This window comes from Lagopus muta, chromosome 19 (assembly GCF_023343835.1).
Source record: "Lagopus muta isolate bLagMut1 chromosome 19, bLagMut1 primary, whole genome shotgun sequence".
Taxonomy (NCBI): domain Eukaryota; kingdom Metazoa; phylum Chordata; class Aves; order Galliformes; family Phasianidae; genus Lagopus; species Lagopus muta.
Genome location: NC_064451.1, coordinates 5,683,342 through 5,707,724, shown reverse-complemented (window position 1 = coordinate 5,707,724; position 24,383 = coordinate 5,683,342). Strand labels below are relative to the sequence as shown.

General features: G+C 50.6%; 3 protein-coding genes across 3 annotated transcripts; 1 reads left to right on the top strand and 2 right to left on the bottom strand.

The window, feature by feature from the left end:
* Positions 1 to 189: 189 nt before the first annotated feature.
* Positions 190 to 4,341, top strand: LOC125702653 (torsin-1A-like). The gene is made up of 5 exons (XM_048966217.1): positions 190 to 419; positions 528 to 793; positions 1,402 to 1,577; positions 1,668 to 1,795; positions 2,428 to 4,341. Exons 1-5 carry the CDS (start codon positions 206 to 208, stop codon positions 2,676 to 2,678), a joined length of 1,035 nt encoding a protein of 344 aa, XP_048822174.1. The 5' UTR covers positions 190 to 205; the 3' UTR covers positions 2,679 to 4,341.
* Positions 4,342 to 5,151: 810 nt separating this feature from the next.
* Positions 5,152 to 10,059, bottom strand: LOC125702652 (torsin-1B-like). Its single transcript, XM_048966216.1, has 5 exons — positions 9,786 to 10,059; positions 9,438 to 9,703; positions 8,183 to 8,358; positions 7,424 to 7,551; positions 5,152 to 7,117 (listed from the first exon to the last, which is right to left on the bottom strand). The coding sequence occupies exons 1-5, from the start codon at positions 10,042 to 10,044 to the stop codon at positions 6,852 to 6,854; spliced, it is 1,095 nt and encodes a 364-aa protein (XP_048822173.1). The 5' UTR covers positions 10,045 to 10,059; the 3' UTR covers positions 5,152 to 6,851.
* Positions 10,060 to 10,096: 37 nt separating this feature from the next.
* LOC125702654 (torsin-1A-like) lies at positions 10,097 to 13,309 on the bottom strand. Its single transcript, XM_048966218.1, has 5 exons — positions 13,115 to 13,309; positions 11,959 to 12,227; positions 11,699 to 11,874; positions 11,281 to 11,408; positions 10,097 to 11,163 (listed from the first exon to the last, which is right to left on the bottom strand). The coding sequence occupies exons 1-5, from the start codon at positions 13,299 to 13,301 to the stop codon at positions 10,919 to 10,921; spliced, it is 1,005 nt and encodes a 334-aa protein (XP_048822175.1). The 5' UTR covers positions 13,302 to 13,309; the 3' UTR covers positions 10,097 to 10,918.
* Between the last annotated feature and the right edge of the window lie 11,074 nt (positions 13,310 to 24,383).

The following is a 24,383-nucleotide window of genomic DNA, read 5'->3' as shown; positions in this document are numbered from 1 at the left end:
CACACATCGCTCTTTTGATGCCTCTTTCTCCCTTCTTTCGACTGAAGGCGCCACGTTCCGTACTTCGCTATTGGCACAGGGGCACGTCTAGCACCCCCGCCCGACATGGCAGCCCCCAGCCCCGCCTCTGCCCTGGCTCAAGATGGCGGCGGCGGAAGCAGTGCTGCAGGCCGGAAGCGGCGGACCGGAAGCGGCCGGGCCGGCCATGAAGCTGTGGCGGGGAGCGCGGCGGGCGGCTCTGGGCCTGGCACTGCTGCTGCTCCTCGCGCCGCCCGCGCGGGCCGTGGAACCCATCAGCCTGGGCTTGGCGATCGCCGGGGCCGCCGCCTCGGCCCTTACCGGCATCATCTCCTACCCGCGGCTCTACTGCTACTTCAGGGAGTGCTGCCTCCAGCGGCACGAGCAGCGCGTCGCCGCCGGTACGGGCCGGGCAGGGGGAGCGGGGAGGGGCTGGGCGGCCCGTCGGTTCTGCGCCGGGATGGGGCCGGGGTTTCTGCCCGCCGCTAACGGCTCGGTGTGCTGCGCAGCGCTGCAGGAGAGCCTGGACAGGAGGCTGTTCGGACAGCACCTGGTCAGCAGGGTGGTGGTCAGGGCCGTGCGGGGATTCCTCAGCAACGCCCAGGCCAAGAAGCCGCTGGCGCTGTCCCTGCACGGCTGGACGGGCACCGGCAAGAACTTCGTCAGCAAAATCATCGCCGAGAGCATCTATAAGAGGGGGCTGAAGAGTAACTATGTCCATCAGTTCGTGGCTACGCTGCATTTCCCTCACGCTCACAGCATCAACCTCTACAAGGTAGAAATGGGAGGGCGGTGGCGCTGATGGGGTGCAGTGCATCGTTAGGGTGGGAAATGAGCTGGAAGATCTTGAGAGGATCTCAGAATACAGCACAGCCTTGGTTCGTGTGCTGTGTTTTAACAAGGACTCATCGTTGTCTTCATTTAATTTGTGAGTGGTTTGAACTAAGGGCTGAGGGCTGAATTCTGCTTCTGCCTGTTCCAATGACTACAGGTGGGGTTTCATAGTGTCAGTGTGGTTTTGATGCTGGAGGATGCTTGGACCAAAGCACTGCTGGAAGCACTCGGTTTGCCTCGCAAGGCTCTGCTCCGTGTTGCTGTTCCTCCTGGTACTCATCCTTTGTCCTGATGTTCAGCCTTTCCTTTTTGATGGTGTTTCAGGAGTATCTTTCTATTGAGATATCACGCATGTCTCATCCTGTCTCTGGGTATCTTCATTTTTCAGAACCATTTTAAGTGTTATTTTGAACTTTTAGTTGTGTTTCAGTCAAGAAGCCAAGCTATTGCAATAATGCAATTGAAAGGAGTACAAAACACAGAAAGCAGAATTCCTGCCTTCTGTTTTTTCAACACAAACTCAGCTGCTCCTATTTCTATGGCACTCAGGACCAATTGCAGTCATGGATTCGAGGAAATGTGAGCATCTGTCCCAGGTCAATTTTCATATTTGATGAAATGGACAAAATGCACGCAGGACTCATTGATGCCATCAAGCCATTTCTGGACTATTATGAGCTTCTGGATGGAGTGTCGTACCGACAAGCCATCTTCATATTCCTTAGGTAAGGAGCAACTCTCTGGGTTTGCTGTCCTGTGCACACAGTGCCTTTTAAAACTACCTTCATTACAACCTTTGTTTTCTCTTTTCATAGTAATGCAGGAGCTGAAAAGATAACAGAGGTGGCACTCGATTTCTGGAGAAATGGGAAGGCAAGGGAAGATATACAGCTTACAGACATGCAGAACGCACTGTCTGTGTCTGTCTTCAATAACAAAAATAGTGAGTAAAGCTGGGATCGCTTTTGAGGCCGTCAGAGTCCCGTAAAAATGTCAGTCAGCCATCAGTGCACGCACTGTATTTCACAGTGGTGGTTTCTGCTTTATGTGGTCTCCAGTTTTTGGCCTCTGGAGCCACTGTGCAATCTGTGGCCAATGGGACAGCTCTTGTGATGAATTAGAGCTAAGGACACCCATTTGCACCTTGTGTGATGTCTGTGGGGGGAGTTCTGTGCTGTGCATCTGTTGATGTTCTCTTCAGTACTGATGTGCTGAACAGAAAGCAAACAAAGGAAATATAAGGCTGGATGCAAGCTCTGGGAAAGAAAAAAAAGAGCAGGACACTGGTTTGTGAGAGCTGGTAACAGAAAAAATAGGATCTTCTCTGGGTGAGAGGTGGAGCTGTGAGACCAGCATCTGGGAGCAGGGCTTAAATGCAGACATTCAGAAGAGATCCAGCAGACAGAGTTTGTGTCTGAGACAATGCAGAAAGTACCTTGAGGCTAATTTTAGATTGACTGGTGCTTTGTGGGGCCCTAAAAACACAGATGGATTCTTCCTGGTTTGTAGATATCCATCCCCTGGCAGTGTTTAACAAGAGGAGCAGTGACAAAGCCTTTCTCTTTCCTTTTGTAGGTGGATTTTGGCACAGCACCTTGATTGATAGAAATCTCATTGACTACTTTGTTCCCTTCCTGCCTCTGGAGTACAAACATGTGAAAATGTGTGTCAGGGTAGAGGTCGAATCCCGTGGCTATGCTGTGGATGAAGACATTTTAAGCAGAGTAGCAGATGAGATGACCTACTTCCCCCGAGAGGAGAGGATTTATTCAGATAAAGGATGCAAAACTGTGGATGCAAAGCTGGATTATTACTATGACTTATAAGGCTTTATTGCTACAACCTGCAAAGGAGCAAATTTAACTTAATCATGAAGTGGAGAACCCGGGACATTTCATTTGTAAGCACTTTTTAAAGGAAGGAACATTGTTTTAACTGGTATGTAAAGAAGCAGCAGCGCCTCTGCGTTTTTATTCTGTCGCTGATCACGGCTCCCAGGCACATCAGCGTTGTGCCATCAAGGTAAGGAAGAGCTGCATTGTGAACTGAGGGCTCTGATGGTGCTGAAGACTTCTCCCACGTGCTGTGGATCAGCAGAACCCCAGGGCAGGCTGTTGGAAGGAATAGTAGGACTGAGGGTATGGCCAAAGTGTAATTGTTTGGGTTCCTGGGTGGCCTCTTGGCAATGTAGAGAATCATGATTGAAGTCCTTGTTTGTGAAAGCCTTCAGTGGGCTCGTGAAGAAGCATTCCTCTAATGGCATGACAAGCAGGAGATGTGTATTTTCTCAGCTAGCTTGGCTCCAGCAAAGGGAAGAGCATATTGTGTAATTAGTATATTGGTATTGCACAGCATTGGAAAGAATATCTTTCTCAAAATAGCCATAAAAATGGGCTTTCTTTGAGTCAGAGTTAAGAATATAAAACTCCTTGGTGTCAACAGAGTTCATTAGGAGGACTTCAGTAGAGAGAGGAAATGAGTTAAGAATCCCTGTCTGTCTCCTCACTGTCATTGGTTCCAATTTTGGGTTATTTCTTTGTTGCCTACCATGTGCTCACCTAGCTGTGATCTTCCTAGGAGGAGAGCAGTGTGCTTTGTGCCTGTTGAGCTGGCTCCAGGGAAAGGGTGTGTAATGGGAAATGTGTGCAGGTTGATTTTACACCCAGGAACTGGAAAAGAGATTTCTCCTCCCTGACATAGAGAATTCAGAAGGCAGCTTGCAGGGTTTTCCCTTCTTCCTGTTCTCACAATGCTGTATGCCTTTGAGGTTTGGGATGAAAATGGATCCAAATGCTTATGGAAAAGCTGTGAAATACATCACCTGAAGTTACTGCAGCCTGTCAGGCTTCTTTCTGAATGTGAGCACTGCAAAACCTTCTGCATTCCAGTTTCTTCTCCCAATAAATTCTTCCCATCAGAAATGTGTTTCTGAGCTGCCTTCTGCTGTTCTTTGCATTGTGTTCTGATGTTAATTTCTTACCCTGACCCCTCATTGAGAAAGAACATGCGGTGTGGCTGGCTGAAGCCAGGTGAGTGGAGCACCCACGTTTTCAGAAGCAGCATCATGAAGTTTTCCCCGTGAAGAAATTAAAAAAGAAGCAGCTGTGAAGATTTCAACATTGCAGTTCTGCTCTGAAGTTGGGTAACACGCCAATTAACTTATCAGTCCTAGAATTGGTCAGCAAACACATGCTCTGAACTCAGGTACTTATCTTCCCTTGGCTTTATGATCGCAGAAAATGACGAGTTAATGGAAAAAAAGCAGACATGGAAATGATAAACTTTTACTACTGTCTGGTACCTTGTCATCAACAGAAGCAGCTCAGCCAAGCAGAGCCGGAGCTCGTCCAGCCTTAAATGTGCTCTTAGCTCTGCTCCATGTGCTACAGCAGCATCAATGGGTGCAGTTGTCAGACACTGTAGCAGTAGTTTATTGTATCATAGCCCTGGGTGGTTTAGGGTGAATGGGAGCTTCCTCCAGAGGATGCAGGAGTGATGTTCAGATTGGGGAGTCTGCTTCCAACACATCTTGTATCCAAAACCATAGAGCTGTCTGGGAGCAGAACCCACTGCCATCAGATCCTTCTGATCCTGCAGTTATTCCTCCCTCTTAAAGCATGTGGTTTCAAACAGCTTTTGACCCCGTCTTGCTGTGAAAGGGAACTTTGGGGTGTTCTTTATTAATGTGCCACCTGAAATGGGAGCAGACAGCAGCAGGAGAAATGTCAAACTGGGGGAAAGGTCTGAGCCTGACAGACACGGTGCCTTGACCCGGTGGGAGCAGCTGAGCTGTCCCCAAGACTGAATTCTGTTTGCTCTTACCAAAGTCCAGCACAAGCAGCTGCTACTTCATTTAAACCTTCTACAGGGAAAGTTCCCAGATCTCATGCTGTGCTTGTAAAGCGAGACTTTATGGTTAAAATGCAGTCACCTACTAAGTGCTTCCTTAGGATCTTTCTCTTACTACCTATCTTTCTTAGATTAGATTTTTCCCTTGTTAGGAGGCAGCCTGGCCCTAGGGATGCATCTGCCTGACCCTGGGCTGCAGAGCTCTGTAGAGCAGAGCCTTTATGGCTTTTCTGGAGCTGGTTCTTAGACCCAAGCCTAATGAGCTGTGATACTGAATTTCTTATTTGGACAGCTCAACCTGCTTTAATACGAGCAAGCTATTTAGTAGGCTTACCCAACAATTACATGATTAAGAATAAAGGAAGCACAGCAGAAAGCTCTTCAGGGCAGCTGGTTGAAAGCTGCATGCAGTACGACTTTTCTGTAGCTCAAAATGATTCAGGCAAGAGAGAGAAATGACTGAAGATTTATTCCAACTGCAGTACAGTGGTAACAGTTAGTGTTGAAGTAACAGAAAGCGGTGAGAACATTTACACTTACAAATAAGTCAGTCAATAAGCAAAACATTGCATATGGAAAACTGCAGTCCAATGTCCCAAGGTTAATGGCTAGCTAGCATTTGGCTCTGGAGATTGCATCAGCACCACCAGTTTGCCAACATTTGACAAACTCCACGTGGAGCTGTAAAAGGCAATTGACACTTCTAAAGTAGAGCTGAACATTAATGCTAAGGTCTCTGCTATCATTTCCATGGACACAGTAACAGTGAGAGCTGTAGGTTTGGCATCACGTCTGTGATGGAGCAGATGCTGTGGTTCAAAAATAGCCCACACCCTTAAAACAGTTCAAGAAAACTAATCAATGAAATGTTAGGCACTTCTGTCTTGCACCACTGTGTTTGACCCACTAGTGATGGGTGGATGGTGGAATAGTTAAAGCTGCAACAGCCTTCCAAAGCCCAGCCTGACCTGGTGGGGGAAGGCTCAGTCTTTCCCACCTTTCTCAGACATTGTTCAGTGATAAAAGCTATTATAAAAACACCTTCATTGCCCAGTGAGGTATGGGGTTAGTGGTGCTTGAAGCCCTTTCCCATACCACCTTCTCTGTGGTTCTCTCCAGCATTGCATTTTTGTTGCTTAAAGTTCAGTATAAAAATACACTATTAAAAATAACATCAGCCACGAAAGTGTCTCATAAGCAGGGCAAGGGGAGGAGAGCCTGCTCCTCAGCTGCAGGGGTTGCTGAAGACATCACAGCCTCCAGGCCCAGGAGCCCCACACTGTGACAGTCAGGCCCTCGAGAGCAACTTCTGCCTAAGAAGCAAAACTGGCCCACTGTGCTGTAAGTCAGCCCCTTCCCATGTGTGCTGAGGAAGGCAGATGCCCTGGAGTCACTGTGCAAATTCATTTTGCCCCCATAGAAAAATATTAGAAGAAAAAAAATCACGATTTCTTTTTCCCCAAGAAAGGGGAGCAATAATTACGTTCTCCCCTTTCTCCACCATTTAGTGACAGCTCCCCCTGAGCTCATCTCGACTTTCTGTATTACTATAGCAGGATACACGATATGATGCAAGTCAGACAAGAACTATAACACCACCACTCAGTCCTCGAGTAGCTGAAATCTCACGTGTAGGAGCCACAACAGCATCAGTGTGTTGTGAAGATGGGAGCCTCCCAGCAGCCACCTTCTGACTGCAACGCATGGCGGTATGTGCCCGTCCTGACACCACCACAGGTCTGATCACAATATAAACCCTTTCAATTCACTGGCTCATAAGCTAGAGCCTCTCTGTACAACTGCCTGCAAGAGTTCCTCTGCTGCAGGTCTGTGGAAAGGGCAGTGAAGGATTTAATAATCCTAGCACTTAAAGGAGTGAATCAGGAAAGCTATCCAGTACCAAAGGTGTCAGGCTCATAAATCTTCTAAAAGGTTAAAAAAATGGGAGCAATATTTGGATACCAGCCAGTTTAGAGATGAACAGTGGGATTTTATGTTAAAAAACAAAAGCTTAAAAGCCCACACCACTCACTCTAGGATTTTCACCACATTCCCTGCAATAGTAAAAAACAAAACAAAACCAAAAAAGCTTAAGTGCAAATAGGAAGTTTCCAAAAGCTCTGAAAGTGCTTTGGAGAGGTGAAGGGCATTCAGTCCATGGCTTTTGCGATGTCTTCGTGGATGTCCAGCTTGGCCTGTACAGTCTTGCAGCCTTTATCGGAGTAGATTCTTGCTTCTTTTGGGAAGTATGTCATTTCATCAGCCACTGCCTGAACAACCTCCTCATCGACTTGGTGCCCGCGGGCCATCATCTCAGCCCGCACACACATCTTCACGTGCTTGTGCTCCAGGGGCAGCAAGGGAACAAAGTAGTCAATGAGGTTCCTGTCGATGAGGCTGCTGTGCCACAGTCCACCTGCAGGATTGAAGGAAGGAAAAAGATACAGGAAGGACATTCTCTAAACTTGGGCCTGCGTTGGGTAGGCTCTGCAGACCAGAATTGATACACAAAGAGGTTTATCTACCCGTGAGCAGCTGCTGTAATTCTGGGAGGGGATGACAATGAAGTGAAAGAACCAAAGGGCCTGGTGATGGGGCACTGAGGAAGGCAGGGGGCAGAAAAAAAGCAGAGCAGAGTCAGGATAGGTGAGGTGCAGATTGCTGAGACTAACCCTGTGCTGTGAAGTAAAGCAATTTCCCATTTTCTGGGGGGGGGACTTACTGTTCTTGTTATTGAAGACTCCTACAGACAGCATGGGCTCAAGGTCTTTCAGCTGAATATCTTCCCTGCGCTTTCCACTGGTCCAGAAGTCAAGCGCTGCTTTATTAATTAAGTCACCACCAGCATTACTATTCAAAAAAAGAAAAATTTACAGCAGTGAGCAGACACAATTAAGCCAGAATCTCTTTTCAGCTGGTCACATGAATTGTTAACCTTGAAATCAAACAAGTTACTGAAACAGAAACCTGTAAGCCAAAATAACCACCCTCCCAGGCAGACCAGTGCCCAGCCAGCCTCTCACAGCTCCTCACCTTGGAAGCTGTTACCCCCACTTCTTTCTCTACCTCACTTTTTATTGCTGAGCATGACACTGTAGGGTGTGATACGTCCTCCATGCTAGTCCAGTTCAGCTCTCCTGGCTGTGCCCACTCCCACCCTTGCCTTTTGCCCACCATCCAGCAAGGGAAAAAAAGAGAAATCCTTGAGGCTGTGCAAACAGCAGCCAAACATTGGGGTGTTATCAGTGCTGCTTTAGCCACAAATGCAAAACACAGGCACCAAACAGGCTGCCCTGGAGAATTTTAACTCCATCCCAGCTATACCCAGTGCACCTATCCCAAAGAACTTCCCTAAAATCTGAGCTCTCGTGCGAGCTGTGCTCTGGTTCTCATATCTCTTCTGCTGTACTCTGAATGAAGTCCCATACGAACACCATTAGCATCATAAATACAGATTAGTTTTTGAAGAGATGCGACCGACCTGAGGAAGATGAAGATGGCTTTCCTGTAGGACACCCCATCAACCTGCTCGTAGTAATCCAAGAAGGGCTTGATGGCATCAATGAGGCCCTGGTGCATTTTGTCCATCTCATCAAAAATGAAGACGGAGTGGGGACAGGCGCTGACGTTGCCCCGAATCCAGTTCTGCAATTGCTCCTGAAACAAGGTGAGAAATGCTGCAAGATGAGGGTGTGCCATGAGGGGGTCATAGGGAGTCCAGACACCCCTCCCCAGCTGCCCCCATCCCACCTCATTGGTTGTGTCCTTTTTCCCAAAGAGAAGGCCATAAACACTGCAATCAATCCCTTGGCTGTAACACTGAATTGAAAGGTGAATTATTTCCCTGCTCACAAATCAAGCTTCCTCATTCTTTCTCCTTAGTGCACGGATAAGATGATGAGCTCTGGCTACAACAGTTTGTCTATTTGCTTTAAGTCAGTGTTTCCTCTTTCTTACAGAACCTCCACCTACAACTGCATCCATTCGAACACTGGAATGTGAAGATAAGAAACCCCCAGGTTGGAGAAATGCCACAAGAAAACTCTCCCATCTACACTTTCATGGCACAGTGCGGTGGGGCTGAGCAGCAGTCAGCACCCCACAGCCACTTGTTTCTCAAGGATGCACAGAGAGTATGGAGAGTTACTGAGTCACTGAGGTTGGGAAGGAGCTCAGAGCTCTTGTCCAGAGGAGGACCACTAAGATGGTCAGAGGGCTGGAGCAGCTCTCCTGTGAGGGTTGAGGGAACTGGGATTGTTTAGCTTGGAGAAGAGAAGGATCTGGGGAGAACTCACTGTGGCCTTCCAGTACTTGAAGGGAGAATATAAACAGCAGGGGGAACGGCTATTTACGAGGGTGGATAGCGATAGGACAAGGGGGAATGGTTTTAAACTGAGACAGGGAGGTTTAGGTCGGATATCAGGAGGAAGTTTTTCATGCAGAGGGTGGTGAGGCACTGGAACAGGCTGCCCAAGGAGGCTGTGGATGCCCCATCCCTGCAGGCATTCAAGGCCAGGCTGAATGTGGCTCTGGGCAGCCCGGTCTGCTGGTTGGCGACCTGCTCACAGCAGGGGGTTGGAACCGGAGGATCACTGAGGTCCTTTATCAACCCAGGCCTTCAGCACCCGCACTATCGGCACCGCCGCAGCCACAACACGGCGCGGCAGGGCGGCCGAGCCTCCGCAATGCGAACCCAACGGCGCGGCGCTGCCACCCCCAGCCCGCCCCGCGCTCACCTGGTACAGCGGCACGCGCTGCGGGTGCGGGAAATGCAGCGTGGCCAGGAAGAGGTGCACGAATTTACTGCGCAGCCCCGCGGGGTGCACGTGCCGGGCCAGCAGCTGGCTCAAGAAGTTCTTCCCGGTGCCGGCCCAGCCGTGCAGCGACAGCGTCAGCGGCTTCTTGGGGCTGGGGTTGTTGCTGAAGCCCGTCACCGCTCGCAGCACCACCTCCTTAGCCAGGTGCTGCCCGAACAGCCTGCCGTCCAGCTGCTCCCGCAGCGCTGCGGGAAAACACCGTCAGCACCGACCCCACCGTCAGCACCGACCCCTCCGCGCCCCGAAACCCACGACCCTCCCCGGTACCGGTGGCGTTGAGGCGGTGCCCGGAGCCGGGACAGCACTCCACGTAGCTGCAGTAGAAGCTGGGATGGGACAGGTAACCGGTGAGCGCCGAGGCCACGCCGATGGCCAACCCCACGCTGAGCGGCTCCAGCGCCGCCAGCCCCGGCAGCAGCAGCCACAGCAGCACGGCCGCCCGCATGGCGCCTCCGCACGGCCCCGCTTCCGGCCCGCCGCCAACGGCAGGGAAGCGCCGCGCCCCCCGGGTAACCGCCGCCGCCATCTTTGGGAAGGGCGAGGGGCGGTGCGTCCTCACCGCCTCGGGGTGAGCTGCGCCTCGGTGCCGCTGGCGCCATTGTGTGTCCCCTCAGTGCTCCGCCCCCCCGGTACTCAGTGTTCCGTCAGTGCCAACAGTGGGGTGCAGCGCATCTTCAGTGCCACCCCTGGCACCCATGTCCCCTCAGTGCCACCCCAACTGCAGGTGTCTGTGTGCTCAGTGCTACTTCTGCTGTCCGTCGTGTCCCTTCACTGCCACCCCCGGCTCCCAGTGTCCCCTCGGTGCCAACTCTGTCCCCTTGGTGTCTGTCCTCTCAGTGCCACATCTGGCTCCCAGTGCCTGTCCCCCACGCTGTCCCTCCATGTTTTCCCGCTGTCACCTAAAGGCCGTTTCCCTTCCCACGCCGCTGCCTTCAGCCTCCTCTCTCTCTTCCTTCATTAGAGCCCAAGGGAGAGGGCAGCGCGTCAGGCCTGGGGATATGACAGGCAACGGGGACATAGAAGTGATGGGGAAGTGGTTGGTGACAGGGACATGGCAGGTGATGGGGACATGGCAGGTGACAGCACAAGGCACAAAAGTGCTGCCCCAAAGGGGTGTGCAGGAAGCTGGCCCTGCAGCCAACACCCAGACAGCGCTCTCAGCCATATGGTCTGCTTTACTGGGAGGCTCTGTGTGGAGCCAGCAGTTGGACCCAGTGATCCTCATGGGTCCTTTCCACCAACTTGGGATATTCTGTGATTTATTAAAAGGCTTCACAAAAGGCCCCTCTGGAACAGGATAAATCCGTCAAGGAAGGAGATGTAGACAGATGGGTATTGATACGAGTCCTTCTGCCTGGTTGGATCTTGCAACAGGAGCACGAGGTACAGCTGTATGGTGCCTAGGTGCTCAGAGCCACTCTGGAGGCCACAGTCTTGCAGCCTTTTCTGGAGTAGAGCCTTTCCTCGCTGGGGTAGTCTGCCATTGCCGAGGCAATCTCGGTGATGAGGTCCTCCTCCTCAGGATGCCCTTGAGCACGCAGCTCCTCCCGGACACACTGCTTCACGTGTTTGTATTCCAGTGGGAGGAAAGGGATGAAATAGTCAATCAGGTTCTTCTGGATCAGTTGGCTTTGAAAGAAACCGCCTGGAAGAGAGAGCACGGAGGGCTTTGCCATCAGCATGCTCAGGAGGCAGCACTGCTTCATGCTTTGTGGAGCAGCCTGCAGAGAACTGACACACACACAGGAGGTGCTGTACTCACTGTTTGGGTTCCCGAAAATGTCCTCAGAGAGCAGATCTTGGAGCTCCTCCACAGGAATGTCTTCTCTCCTCTTCAGCCTTCTCCAGTAATCAAGAGCAATCTCTGTTATCTTATCTCCACCTGCATTGCTGTTAGGAAGGAGATTCACAGGCTCATTAGATTGTATCTTTGCTGCCTTTAGTGCTTGTGTCCTGGCAGTGATTTGAGTGACTATGTGATTCTGCACTGGAGTGGAGGTGATGATCCTTTGTGTGGGGATTGCCCAGAAGTGGGAAGTAACAAAGGCCACAGCAAGGGAGGGACCCTGAGCTGCTCAGCTGAGCTGATTCAGCCACAGACGTGTCAGCAAGTGGCACTCCCTTTGTCCCTGCTGTGTCGGTGGGGCTGTAACTCCTTCTTGGCCCTTCACTTTCCTTACTTTAGGAAGATGAAGATCGCCTTGCCATAATAAACTCCATCAATCTCATCGCGGTAGCTGAGGAATGGCAGGATTGAGTCTATCAGGCCATGTGGCATTTGATCCATCTCAGAGAAGATAAAAAGGGACCTTGGGCAGGCGCTGACATTGCCCCGAATCCAATTCTGCAGCTGCTTCTGTGAGAAGAAACAAAACAATCTGGTGTTTGCCAACTCCCAACTGCAGATAAATTGGAAGAAATGAGCTAAAGCTGCAGGTACCTTATACAGATGGACGTGTGAACCGTGTGAGAAATGCAGCACCGTGCTGAAGTGGTGCACAAACCTCCTTCTCCACGCACTGAGTCGGTAGAGGTTCTCTGCAATGATACTGCTGACAAACGATTTACCTGTGCCAGTCCAGCCATGGAAGGACATCACCAGGGGCTTCTTGGGCTGCTTGGGGTGAAGGTTCGTACTCAGAGCTCTCAGAACTATTTGGACAGCCAGATGCTGGCCAAAGACTTTTTGCTCCAAATCCATCTTCACAACTGGAAGAATAAGGGCAGAGTCAGAAGATGACATTTGTTCCTCCCTTTTCTCTGGCTGCAGCTGGATGGCCATCAGAGGGAGCAAACACACTGCCTGAGATCATGAACCAGCAGAGAACCAAACTCAGGAGCGGACTCATGAAACACATCTCAATGGCATTTATAGGAACCAAGCTGCTTGCAAGAGAGTTTGCCATGAATTTTCATGGCACCGTACCACTGCCTTCTGTAAGGCTCTGGGATGGGGTCTTCTGTATATAAGCAGAGATACTATGCATGTGCTCAATTCTCATTAGCTGTTTTCGAGTCCTCTAGAACACTTTCCTTTTATAGAAACCCATGCTTATGTTGCTATATGATGTCCTTTTAAACGAGAATCCCAACCGGTGTTTCAATGGCTGAAGTGTCAGGAAACAGCCTGTTTGTCACCGTCAAATGCAGAGCTGGTATGAAGCGATGTATTGCAGCATCAGGAGGCAAAGGGACCTCCAGTACTTGAGGGTTTCCCCTGAAATTTACATACCAGCTCTGAAAGGAAACATTTGCAGTCCTATGACACAGGAGTGGGGGATTTCCAAGTGACAGGCACTGGAATGTGTGGTTAGAAAGTAGCTCAAGGATTTTTCAGCCCCGCAGTTTCAGGATGAAATAAATGCCAGACCGCTTATCTGGAGGAAATGAAACAATGTTTTGAACCCTAGAGCTAGCACTAATCACTGCTCCTTATTCAGCACAGATTATAGGCAACGAGTGGCTGGGGTTTGGGATAAGCTGTGTTAGAAGCCTTTGCCTTCTGGAGCTTCTCTTTCCACAAGCACTCAAAAGATGCGCTGGGAATCCCAACCCCACCCCAGGAAGGGCCATCGCTGCCCTTCCCACTGCCTTACCTGAGAAGTTCAGTGTGTCCTTCACATTGCAGCACTCCAGGAGGCTGCACCTGAGCCAGGAGTGAGGGGAGAAGAGCTGCCAGCCGATGGCTGCACCCCCCACAATGAGGTAAGCACTGAGCGGATCCATGGCAGACGTCAGTGCGGGCGCAAGGATGGAGAGCACAGCAGCATGGAGAAGCTTCATGGTGAGAAGTGAAAAGAAAGGAAAGCAAAACTGAAACTGCAGAAAAGAAAAAAAAAAAACAAAAAAAAAACACGCAAACTTCCTGGAGCATGAAGCTGTTTGTGCAAATAGAAACCACTTTTTCCGTGTGATGGATGTGTACAGTTATCACACTGTTCCTTGTGAAATGAAAGTGTCAGAGCAGGGTACTGCCTGGGATGAGGGGTATAGCATGGGGAGAGCTCAAGCAGAACGTTCCTAGCTCTGAGGGCTTGGAACCTCATGGCAGCTGGAGCTGCTGCTTCGTTCACAGGGAACACAGCAGTGCTTGTTTCAGGCTGAGCTGTGCATCACCCAAAGGTTTCTGCAGCTCTGCAGCTCACAGATGGGATGGGACACACCAAAAAGGTGCCTTTTCAGACCAGATTCTCAGAGCAGGTGTTTTGTCCTCCCAGCTTTGTGATCCCTGCCCTTAAAACAAGGATTGCCTCGCACTCAGAGCCAAGGACATCAAGCACATGGGAAGCCATAGGGCTCCAGATTTGGAGTCCACTCTGCCCAAGTCCCATGCTGGGCACTGCTCCTGCTCGGGGCTCTTTGTTTTGGGGTGCTGGCGCGGATGGATCAGCTGCACAGTGAGTACGCAGAGCCCCCAGAGCCCCAGCAAGCTGCTAGAAGTGATGGGAAGAAGTTTTCTAGTCTGTGTTCCCTTGACGATCAGTCCTCTGCATCGGCCCGTGGTGGACGCTAGATGGGGTGTCAGACAAAGAGATTGGTCCAGGATTTACACGGTGAAACTTTCGCAGAAGTTGGAAGTGATGCCTGAGAAGATCAGGAGGGGCGCTCACGTCTGCTCACACAGAGCTCGTGTTATGAAATGCGATTTCTCGGGGCAGCAAACAGCGCGGTGCTCGCAGCTCTGGCTCCGCAGAGGGCGAGAGCCTCACAGGCAATTTCAGCCTGAGAGCAGTGTTATTTCAACAAGGGAGAGCTTGAATAAAGAGATGAGGCTGATGGTCGCTCACCTCGTGGATCTCAGAAGATGAAGGAACACGATGTGGTCCTGAGAGTACAGAAATGGAAGGGCAGCTTTTAATCTCTCCAGGGTAAAGTGCAGTGCCAAGCTGTGTCTTGGAAAGGATGAGTGGCTTCACACCTTACAGTCCACTCTTTCTCCTTGTATCTGGGAGCGTGGAGCCTCTGCTGACTATGGAGACAACGAGGTGTCTGTACTAAATTCTTTGCTGTGATTTTGTGTCCTTCCACAACGCGCCACCAACCAGCACGTCTCCCTAAATGCGTGAAATGCAAAGTAATGTGCCAGAAACAGCAGAGAGGAGGAGGAGAATGACCTCATTTATGCGTAAAGAAGGAGCAGCATGGGACACATCTATAGATCTTTTCCTTCCCATATGGGAGGGAGGTGGCATATATTTCCTATACAACAATAGGATGTATGCTGCCTAACAGGTACCAGATGGATGTTTAAATAACCTTCAGCTGCAACATGTCATGCTGTTATCTCATTATCCCTTACAAGTTAAATGGGTTCAAGCTGGGCCTGGACATGGCTGAGATGTCTAATAGCGGTGGTGAGGCTGACACTGATGGCAATTTCCTTGAACAGCTGTCTGGAAGCTCCAAGTGGAGCACAGACCTGCAACGTGCAGCCTGCAGAGCCTGAGCACGGTGCTCTGCCTTTCCCACCTCCCCACAGAGCCTCAGCACAGCGCTGCTCATCATCACACATCGGCACGTGTCCCCATCAGCACAGAGACCAGTGGGCATGGGGTGACAGTTGCAAAGGAGAAATAAGGTGTGCAGAGGTGGGCTGCTAAAGGCAAAGGGTACGAAGAGAAGAAAATCCCAGCCAAGAGTTCTGCCTGCCCTTTCTCTGCAGTCTGTATGTTGAAATTTTCTGTCACCCACCCATGGTCTGATTTGTAGGTTGTTGGTTTAAAGTCAGTGCTCCTGGCAGTTAGAGCTTGAGAGCTTGCAGCAGTATGGCACAGAGCGTGGAGGATTGGTGCAGCACAGGGCAGCATGCCTGACTGGGGGCTGGAGAGCCAGGGAAGGATGCATGTCTCCAGCAGGGGGATGGGAATGGGAGCTGCAGCCCTGACTTTTCTTCATGCAGTGGAAGAAATTTGCAGGTAAGAGTTTTAGGGTCAGTGAAGCAACACTCTCCCGAGAAAGCCTGTGGCTTTGGGTGTATGGGTTTCTCCATATTTCCAAGTTCTTCAGCAAATAGGTTTGGGACACAACTGCTGTTGTCTGCTGCTGACATGAGGTGCTGGGCTGGAAAGAGGATCTTGTGAAGATTTCTTGCCAGAGAAGTGGAAAACTCTCTTTCTCAGTGTTCATTTTTATTTCTACCCAAGCATATCTCCTTGCACAACACTTGTCTCGCTGCCTTCCGACCCTGACTGGACACTCTTAGTGCTCAGAGTCTTTCCAACAGGAGTGTTTTTATTTTTTCCCTCCCGTTTACGTGGTTTGAGTTTGTTTTCTTTCCCTGCTTCAATTTCAGCATCACGTTCCAAGTTATCCTTGTCCTAAACACCAAGAGTAGGCAGCAACAGGAAAAGGCTGTCGTTCTGACGTACTTTGGGATCTGTTCAGAGCCTGGCTAAGCTCTGAGGACGGCATTAATGCTGTGGGAAGGCTCTGACTCATGGAACATGGTCATTCGTTGACCTTTCTATAATGTGATGGTAGCAGTAACACCAAACACCAAAATCTACGTGAATGTTGAGCAAACATTGTCTAATCCTGGCAACACCCAAGGAGTCAAAAGACTGTCATCCTCCTCTTGCAGCTAGGGAAAACGAGCCTTAAAGATGATGAATGTTCTTAACGTGACATTTTATGGCAAAGGGATTGGCAGCTCTGCTCTCTCTTTGGAATCTTTGCTGGAGAGCCTTGAGCAGATTAAAAAACCCTTGTCTGGGATACAACAGCCCAGAGCTCCTGGTGCTGGTGTGTGCAGCTGTGCTGTGTGAGAAGGTGCAGTCTGACAGGGAAAGGTAGGGATGGACGTGGGCTAAGGGTGGAGGGAAACATGGTGCATGTGGCCAGGCACATCTGTCCGTGTGAAATAGCTCCTTTGATCACAGCTGAATCCCTGTGAAATTCCAATGGACTCGCAGAGCTTTTGTTCTGAATGCTCCCTCTAGGAAACACAGCTGAGGCCCTACAGGATTTCCCATCTGGATGCCTCAAAGCCTTTTGCTCTGTCTGCAACGTAGGCTCAGGGAAGAGACTCACCGTAATGTGCGGAGGAAGACAAATGGGGTTTTAAAGCTGAACCGGGTGGTTTTCAGCAGGTGGGGCCAACCAGGTGGTGTTACCTGGTAGGGATGGGAGTGAAAGGAGCAGCGGGGGGGGTGCTTAACACCGTGCTGGGTCTGCAGCGCTGGTGTGGGTGAGTGAAGCTGCTGTCTCATGCTTCTCCCCTCCTGTGGGCACTTCCTTGAAAGGTAACGCTGTGTAGATATGTGCAAGGTGGCAAGCTGGTAGGGCACCTCCTGCCCTTTATAGGGCAAGAGCTGCTGCTGGCGTGTGTGTTTGATCTTTCAGAGGTATTAGCTCCATCCATCCAGCGCTAAGGAAGGAGATGGATGGGGAGCAGCTCTCTCAGAACAAACACAGGGAGGTTCTTAAGTGCCTGCAACTACAGTGGCTCTGTTTCTTCTCAGATCATAATGTACTTTTGAGGGGGAAGGAAGGGAAGGGGGGGAGGGGGAGAACCACCTCATTGGCTTTGGGGAAACTGAGGCACACTCCAAACTCTTCTAGTTTTGGGGCCAGGAATGAAGAGGTTGAGATACAGCTGCCCTGAGCTGTCTCTGCTCCCACCTCATTGCCTCTGGGCTCTGGTTTCAGGACTGGTGTCATGCAAGATCACAGTGAATAATGGATGGATTGGAAGTGATAGAGCCAGCGGATGGCTATCGGGTTGCACTTGCAGTTGAGATTGTTTTGTCTTGTAAACTAAACACTGCTCGTGCAGACATCTGTGGTTTAGTGATTAGATCTGGAATCCGGGCAAGGTGGTGTCACCCTGCATGGAGCAGCCCAGGGTGGATGTCGTTAGTTGTGCTGCAGCCTCCTCTTCAGTGGGATGGGGATGCCATGAGACCTGGATTTCACCCATCTTAGGTTTGTTGGTTTTTTATTTTCTCCTTACTTTTTTTTTTCTTTCAACTAGAATCTGGCTTTCACTGGGTTCCAATCTGGGGCTGGGATCTGCAGACTGGTTTTGCTCTGCATCCAGGCTTGGAAGCAGCTGAAGCGGAGCAGCTCTCATGTGAGCCAGCCTGCGTGGCTGTACAGAGCAAGAAATAACAGGGAAACTCTACCCCTGTGTTTACTTCTCTCTTAAAACTTGATTTCTGTTGCAGATAATAATATCTTAGAGACAAAGCCTGTGTGAAGGGGACAAAAACATTCTGCTCCAGGGAGGGTTGCTACAGGAATAGGATTACAGGCCATGAGACAAACTGTTCCCCAGCCATGGGCCCTCTGATGTGGCCAGTGCCTTGTAGCTCATCCAACATACATACACCAGTGGGGCTATTAGCCAGACATCCCCATCCAGACCTTTGGGACCTTTAGTTGAAAGAAGGTATTAAAGTGCTCCATAGGTCTGGAATTGGACTAGAATCAGAGGCTGTGCTTGGCTTGCAGCTCACAGAACAAAACACCCTGCTTTTTCACCCATCTCCTGTGGAAGAGACTTAAACGCAGCTCACTAAAATAAGTCCTGCAAAGCAGCTATTGCAAACAAGGGCTCCAACACGAGCAAATTCCTGAGGTGATGAGTTATTGTGCAGCTGCTCCAGTTATGCAAGAAAACTGATTTGTAGGGCCTGATGTTATCCCATTGGTGTGGCCTTTGGGAGCTCTGGGAATGGCTGTGTCCCTGCAGCCTGCTGTGCTGGGCACTCCTGCACGTGCATGCAAATGCCATCCCATGCAAACTGTGCAAAACGATCTCACTCAGCTGCTTTCCTCTGCTCTTCCTTCTGCTGATAGGAAAAAGTCTTGTCCAGGAGCATGGACTGGAGTGTCTGCAAGCAGAATCCCAAGCAGCTGTGTCGTGGCTCTCTGATTTTCGTTATCAGCATTCCACATCATAATATCACGTAGTGTGCTGGGAGTTAAAGAGTTATTGCTCCAGTTTGGTGGATTGTTGATATTTCCAGGTACGTGGTTCTCAGGAGAGAAGAACTACAGATCCCAGAAGACCTCACTGTTCTGTTTCCATTTTCTGTTTGGAGGGGAAGACAAAAAGAGGACGAGACATTCCCTTATTTTACTGCTTCTCTCTGCTGTGTGTGCGCTCTCTCATCTTCAGCATTAGAGTAAGGCCTTCAGTTTTGGGTGCTCCCTCTCTCATTTATTTGATTTACTAGTTTCAATTCCAATTATATTGTATTATATTGTGCTATCTTGCAGTCCGCTGTCATATTTAGTAAATGTTCTCCCTTAGCTCAATGCCACTATTTTGTTTGTGGGCACATCTCTCTGCCTGTTCCCCTTTTTTCCCTTCCTCATCTCCTGGGGCATGAATGCATGGGTCCTCCATCAGTCACAGAACTGGGCTGAACTGCCCCAAAACAAGTGACAAGCTGTCACTCAGTCTCCTGGATGGTTCTGCTGTTTGAGCAGGGCCAGCTGCACAGTGCTAACCCCTCTGCTCCTGCAGAATGCATGTGAAGTGCTCAGTGAGCACCTGTTGGGTTGTGCTCCATGTCCAATGCTGAACCACTGGGGGGGAGTCACTCCTGTATATCAGACATGGAGACATCGATCAGTGTTGACTGCAGAGAATCTGAAAAGCATAGGTTCTCTTTCCAGGAGGTATGTTGTCTTACAGGGGAAGGAAAATGGAGTTCTGTGAATAGAAGGTTGCATGCAGGGCTTCGGTATCCAGCTAGATGTATTTGAGAGCTGGGAACCCCATGGCTAGCAGTGAGCTGGAACAAATCAAGGACAGGAGGATGGACACGCTCCACAAAGAGCAGGGTTTGCTCTGTGCTAACAGCATGCCAAGAGGGAAACCATGCTGGGATGCAGAAAGACCCGAAGGAACAGAGCGAAGCAGATTGGTCAGATGGCTGTGGGGTGACGTCCCAGGCCTGTCTTCTGCAAGAACACAGTTGGAATTGCTCCGTTTGGAGCAATTCTCTGGAGCAGCCTCTCCAGAGCAATAAGCAGCTTGGTATGGAGACATCCTAGAGCCCAAAGAGAGGATCTGTGGCATTTAAAAGAAAAATGAGCCAAAGGAGTGCTGGAGTGTGGAGAGCAGTGAATTGGGAGTCATGTGCTGGTCATCTGCTTGCCTCAGCGTTGGAGGGAAATAAGAAGTATGGTTGGGATAATCAGAAGCATGGAGGAATCTCCTTTGAAGAGAGATGAAAGTGAATGGGGTGTGATAAAGCTGAGTAAGAGGTAATTTCACAGACGTATATCAAAGGAGGAGTATGCTAGACAAAGCTGAGCAATAATCGCCATTCTTCCTAACCCCCAGCGTGTCTCCCCATGACATGAACAAGAGGGGAGGCAGATCCTATGAAAAGATTGTCGTCATCATCTTCACTTAAACTGTGTTTTATTGTGGGAATCATCGTCCCAGGAAGTAATTTAATTTCAACAGTTTGGAAAGTGAATCGACGCGTATAATTATTGAGCGCTACCGTCAGCTATGACAGCAACTCGGGAAAGAGAATTAAATCTAGTGATTCAGAGCTTAAATTAATCCTCAGGTTCTGAAAGGTCAATGAATCAGGGTGTGTATGAGGCCAGTTTGCTGCTCCCTGCTCCCTACAGGGGCTGTGGGGCCTTGGAATGGTGGTGGACACCAGGGCTGGTATGGCTGGGCACCTCCGTGCTCTTGTTGGAGAGCAGCAGTCCCCTCCCAGCACAAACCAGCACACTCCTGTCCCTTTCATTGCCTTACTCTCCTTGTGGGACAGCTCTGGCCTCCATCCCACAGCTCCCATCTCTTCTCGCTTCCCATGACTTCTTCCCAACCGGTTCCCATCTAATGGGTGAGCGCTTCTTGTTCATTTTTAGCCATGTTGATGGCACCATCAGTAGAAATGTCTGTGCTAGAAAGATGCCTTCTGCTGCTTTGTAAATATTTGTATGGAGAGCATACCTCCTCGTGGAAGGCTGCGTAAAGCAGTCGTGGTTCCATAAACACAGCTTGGGGCAGACCTCTGAGCACACGTCATGGCCATGGGGGCAGAGCCTGCAGGTCAGGAGAGCCATCAAAGCACGGGACCTGGGTTGCTGGTGCTGCTGGTGGTTTGCATGGAGAGAGAAGCCAGGACAGTAAGTCCAAGTGCTGGACTCCATGCTCAAGTTGTTGCTTGCAAGGGTTTCTCTGCTTCACTGCGTCATTCACACCGCGTTCTGCTCTCGTTAAAGATGGAATATTAGTCTGGATTGTTGTGTGGTCCTACATCCCTTTCTCTTTCCTCACTGTGGTTTTTGATTGCTTCGTAAATCCCACATGCTGTGCTGCACAGGGCGTGCGATCCTCGCTGCAATGTCCAGAAAGCAGCCTGTGAGCTACATTCCTTCCTCCTTATCTCCTGCTCCAGCACTTAAGATGTGACTCCTGGGTTTTGAGCTGTGAGTGCACAAGAAGAGCTCCCAGGCAGCGAGGGCTGTAAACAACACAGCTAAAGGACTCCCTGCTTTCCAGGCTGACTGCAGCGAGGATGCTCTTTGCATCACACATGAGAGGTATTTACTGATAAACGTCAGCATTCAGGACCTGGACCACCTTTCTCCTGGTTGCTGAGATGCAAACATGATGCTGCCAACATGAGACTGAATGACACATCGTGCCACCAGCCCAGGAAAAGAAAGGGAAAGTTTCAAAATCTGGAACATTGCGCACAGGCTGACTTCATCCAAACTGTGGAAAAAACCTCAAACCACCAAGAAGCTCTTACTGGTCTGAGTCAGGCACCCTGGGTTCTTAGCAAGCAAGCTGAAAGACTGATGGAGGTAAAAGTTGAGGAGCTGGGAGCTCAAATGTCTTTGCTCAGGGTTGCTGCAAAAGGGCTGCCCAATGCCTTGCTCTGAGAAGTGAGATCAGCATCGGTGATAAAGAGATTTAGAAAACATGACCTATGGGGAGAGGTGGGAGGGATTAGTGCTGTTTAGTCTAGGAGTGATGGAGGGGACAAAGAACTCAAGGCTTTGAAAATGAGGTCTGCGTTTTGGAGAGCGTCATGGGGAGCCAAAGTGTGCCCCAGTTCCCCTTCCTTTGTCATGCAGTGTGTGGAGGCAGGGCTGTGCAGAACCCTTCACCTTTGATTTTGCTCAAGAGAATCCCCCCATGGCAACTGTAGTTACTTCATATGTTTGCAAATTCTTGCTTCGAGTCTAGGAAATGCTTCCCAATTTTGGAATGTTTGGCAGGACTTATTTCTCTTCCTTCCCCCCCCCCCCCCCTCCCCCCAGCCTGGCTGGGAAAGCCCCTCTTTTTGGTCAGTGACATAAGTGGTGTTTGCCTGTTGTTTATTGGCATCTGATTCAGGGGAAGAAACACGATGCAAGTTGCTGCAGTGGGATGAAGTGAGAGATGCTGGCTTCCCACACACCTAGCCCTGTCCCCAGCTCCCACCACGGCCCCATGGCAGCTGCAGGTGCAGGTCTGCCTGGAGGCTGTTTGGACTGCTGGGTGGAATGGAGTGGAGAAGAGCATCCCTCCCAGCTGGGCTGTATCTCTGCAGCCTCGCCAAGGAATTCTTCCCTCTAAGAGACAGCTCAGGCGTGAATCCATGTGAGGCTCAGAACAAGAAAATCTGATCTGCCTCCCACATGCTCACAGCCTCTTGGCTGCTTTTCCAGCAGCCCTTCCTTGCTGTCCCACCAGCAAGGGACAGTGACAGCCCTGCAGTTGTGGTGGCTGGGAGCAGGGCAGCAGATGGATGGAGCTGGGGCTGCCCAAGGAACAGCAGCATCCTCTGCTCCTGCTGTGTCCCAGACCAGGGGATGCTGCATCCCTTCCCCAGGCCTCTCTGCCGCTGCCAGCATCTGGTCTTTGGGAGAGTCCCGTTGAGAGGCCTCAGACACGAGGAATGTGCGTAGCTTCTGCCAGTACAGCTGCAGGGAAGATGCTTTGCAGTGCACCACAGACAAAATCTCCTGGAGTTTGAAGAATTTGGAGCTTGCCTGTTTGTTTTAGGCTTTGAGGCGCTTTGCCATATCTCCTCCCATGCTTCATGCTGCAGTGAAGACCCCAGGAGCTGGGGAACAGGGAGCTGCATGTGAAGCAAGGGGATTTCACCCTCATGTAGAGCACGGGGTGCATCATGAGTAGGGCTAATCACCTCTTTCCTGATGTGACCTTTCTTGTGGGCTGAGGGAGAAGGGCAGGTGGAACACCTTTCTCTTTAATTAAGGAATATCTAAGCTGACTCATGCCTTTACTTGAAGCTGTGGTTGCATTGGAGCAGAAGCAATCTCCCATGGGCTGCCGGATTTCCCAGGGCTGGGCACAGCAAAGGGCAAGTGATGGCTGGGGCAGGGCATGCCTGCAAGCTGTGTGACGGGAGACGTGGGAGACAGTGGGGAAGGAGGGCACTGAATGAGCAGGAGTATAGCTGGGGGCCTTCTGCAGTCATGGGCTGAGCTGCAGCCTAAGGGAAAACAAAATCCTCCTCTACCAGGCAGCAAAATGGGAAATTGTCCATTTGGGCAATGAGAAATGCCCTCTGCAGTCACAGCCGTGCCACCGTGCCACACACATCTGTGCCCCAATGGGAAGGATTTCTGACACAAGCAGCCCTCTCACTTTTAGGTGCCACCAGGAAATGACCCAGCACAGCAGTGCTGGAAAAACACAGTTATAATGCTGTGGTGTAACTCAGCTGCTCAAATAAACAGTTCCCTGTGTGGGAAATGAGAGCAGCTTTTATCCCTTCTAAAGAACCTAAAGAAGGGTTGTTATTAAAGGCTTCTATTTTTAAGCACTTCTCTCAGGCACTTCCCATGAATTTTTCTTTCCTTCTTCCTGCTCCTCGTTCCTCCTCCAACAAAACCCTCCACCTTCCCACAGCTCCTGGGATCGTTCTGACCTGATGGTGCATCTTCAACCCTTTCAGAGCCCAACCCTGACTCCTGTTAACCGTTCACCTGCAGAACGCAGTGCTTTCCACCAGCAGCATTGGCACAGGGCAGGTCCTTGGGCTGCGACCTCATGTGCTCGAGGCTTTGTGGCACAGCTGCGTCATGTTGCCCTCAGGACCTGCTCTTGTTCAGGCAACAGCTCCATCCTAGCAGGATGTGCTCCGTGTAGGAGGATCAGCAGCCGCCTTCTGCCCCAGTTAATGGGGCAGCTGAACACGGTCCTGGCAGCTGCACTGCCGCAGGCCAGAAGGTGCCGCCCTGCCATGGACACGTCCAACAGCACGAGGCCCTTCAACGTGAAGCACCCCAGCAGCACCACATCTGCCCTCTGTGCTGCTCTGCCCCCTCATTCCTATCCAGGTGGGTGCTGTGCCTCCCCCTCTGCAGGGCTGTACACCCAGCACATCCGATGCACATGGGGCTGGGGCTGCTCCTAGGCTCACATCCGGACAACCCATAGTTCTCCATCTCCCCGTTTGCTGCTGGAGCAAACAGGAGAAGTCCTGGCTTGTCAGCAGCTGGTACTGAGCTTGTGCATAATTCCTGCTGCTCAGCAAGGTGTGCTGATCCCTGGGGAGGTGCAGAGGCAGATACGGAGAGAAGGCTGCTGGTGTCTGCTCTGTCCAGGGGGTGCCACCGCTGTTGCATTGCTGGAACAGCTGTCCTTGTGCAGCAGGACCTGAGCACGATCCTGGGCCGTAGCATTCCTGCTCATTGCTCTGGTTTCTCTTGGAGCAAAGCGTGCTCATTTGGCAGTTAAAAAGCACTGCAGAACAAAGTCAGTCCTACAGGTAGCACTGCTTCAATGGATTCTTTTGCAAGGAGCAAACCATCCTACTTTGCTCCTGGGCTTATTTTGTGGCTGGAAACAACTATTTTAGTCCAAACCAGAAAGAACTGCTCACATACCCAGAATATTCATTTTCCAGTCGATGTCTGAAAGTATCC

Excerpts from the sequence above, each read along its gene's own strand:
- LOC125702653 (XM_048966217.1), top strand. The coding sequence starts at position 206 with ATGAAGCTGTGGCGGGGAGCGCGGCGGGCGGCTCTGGGCCTGGCACTG. Across the intron at positions 420-527 it reads CGAGCAGCGCGTCGCCGCCG|CGCTGCAGGAGAGCCTGGAC; the intron begins GTACGGGCCGGG and ends TGTGCTGCGCAG. Across the intron at positions 794-1,401 it reads ACAGCATCAACCTCTACAAG|GACCAATTGCAGTCATGGAT; the intron begins GTAGAAATGGGA and ends TATGGCACTCAG.
- LOC125702654 (XM_048966218.1), bottom strand. The coding sequence starts at position 13,301 with ATGAAGCTTCTCCATGCTGCTGTGCTCTCCATCCTTGCGCCCGCACTG. Across the intron at positions 11,875-11,958 it reads CACACGTCCATCTGTATAAG|AAGCAGCTGCAGAATTGGAT; the intron begins GTACCTGCAGCT and ends TTCTTCTCACAG. Across the intron at positions 11,164-11,280 it reads CATTTTCGGGAACCCAAACA|GCGGTTTCTTTCAAAGCCAA; the intron begins GTGAGTACAGCA and ends TCTCTCTTCCAG.
- LOC125702652 (XM_048966216.1), bottom strand. The coding sequence starts at position 10,044 with ATGGCGGCGGCGGTTACCCGGGGGGCGCGGCGCTTCCCTGCCGTTGGC. Across the intron at positions 9,704-9,785 it reads GCACCGCCTCAACGCCACCG|CGCTGCGGGAGCAGCTGGAC; the intron begins GTACCGGGGAGG and ends GTTTTCCCGCAG. Across the intron at positions 7,552-8,182 it reads GCCATCTTCATCTTCCTCAG|TAATGCTGGTGGTGACTTAA; the intron begins GTCGGTCGCATC and ends TTTTTTGAATAG.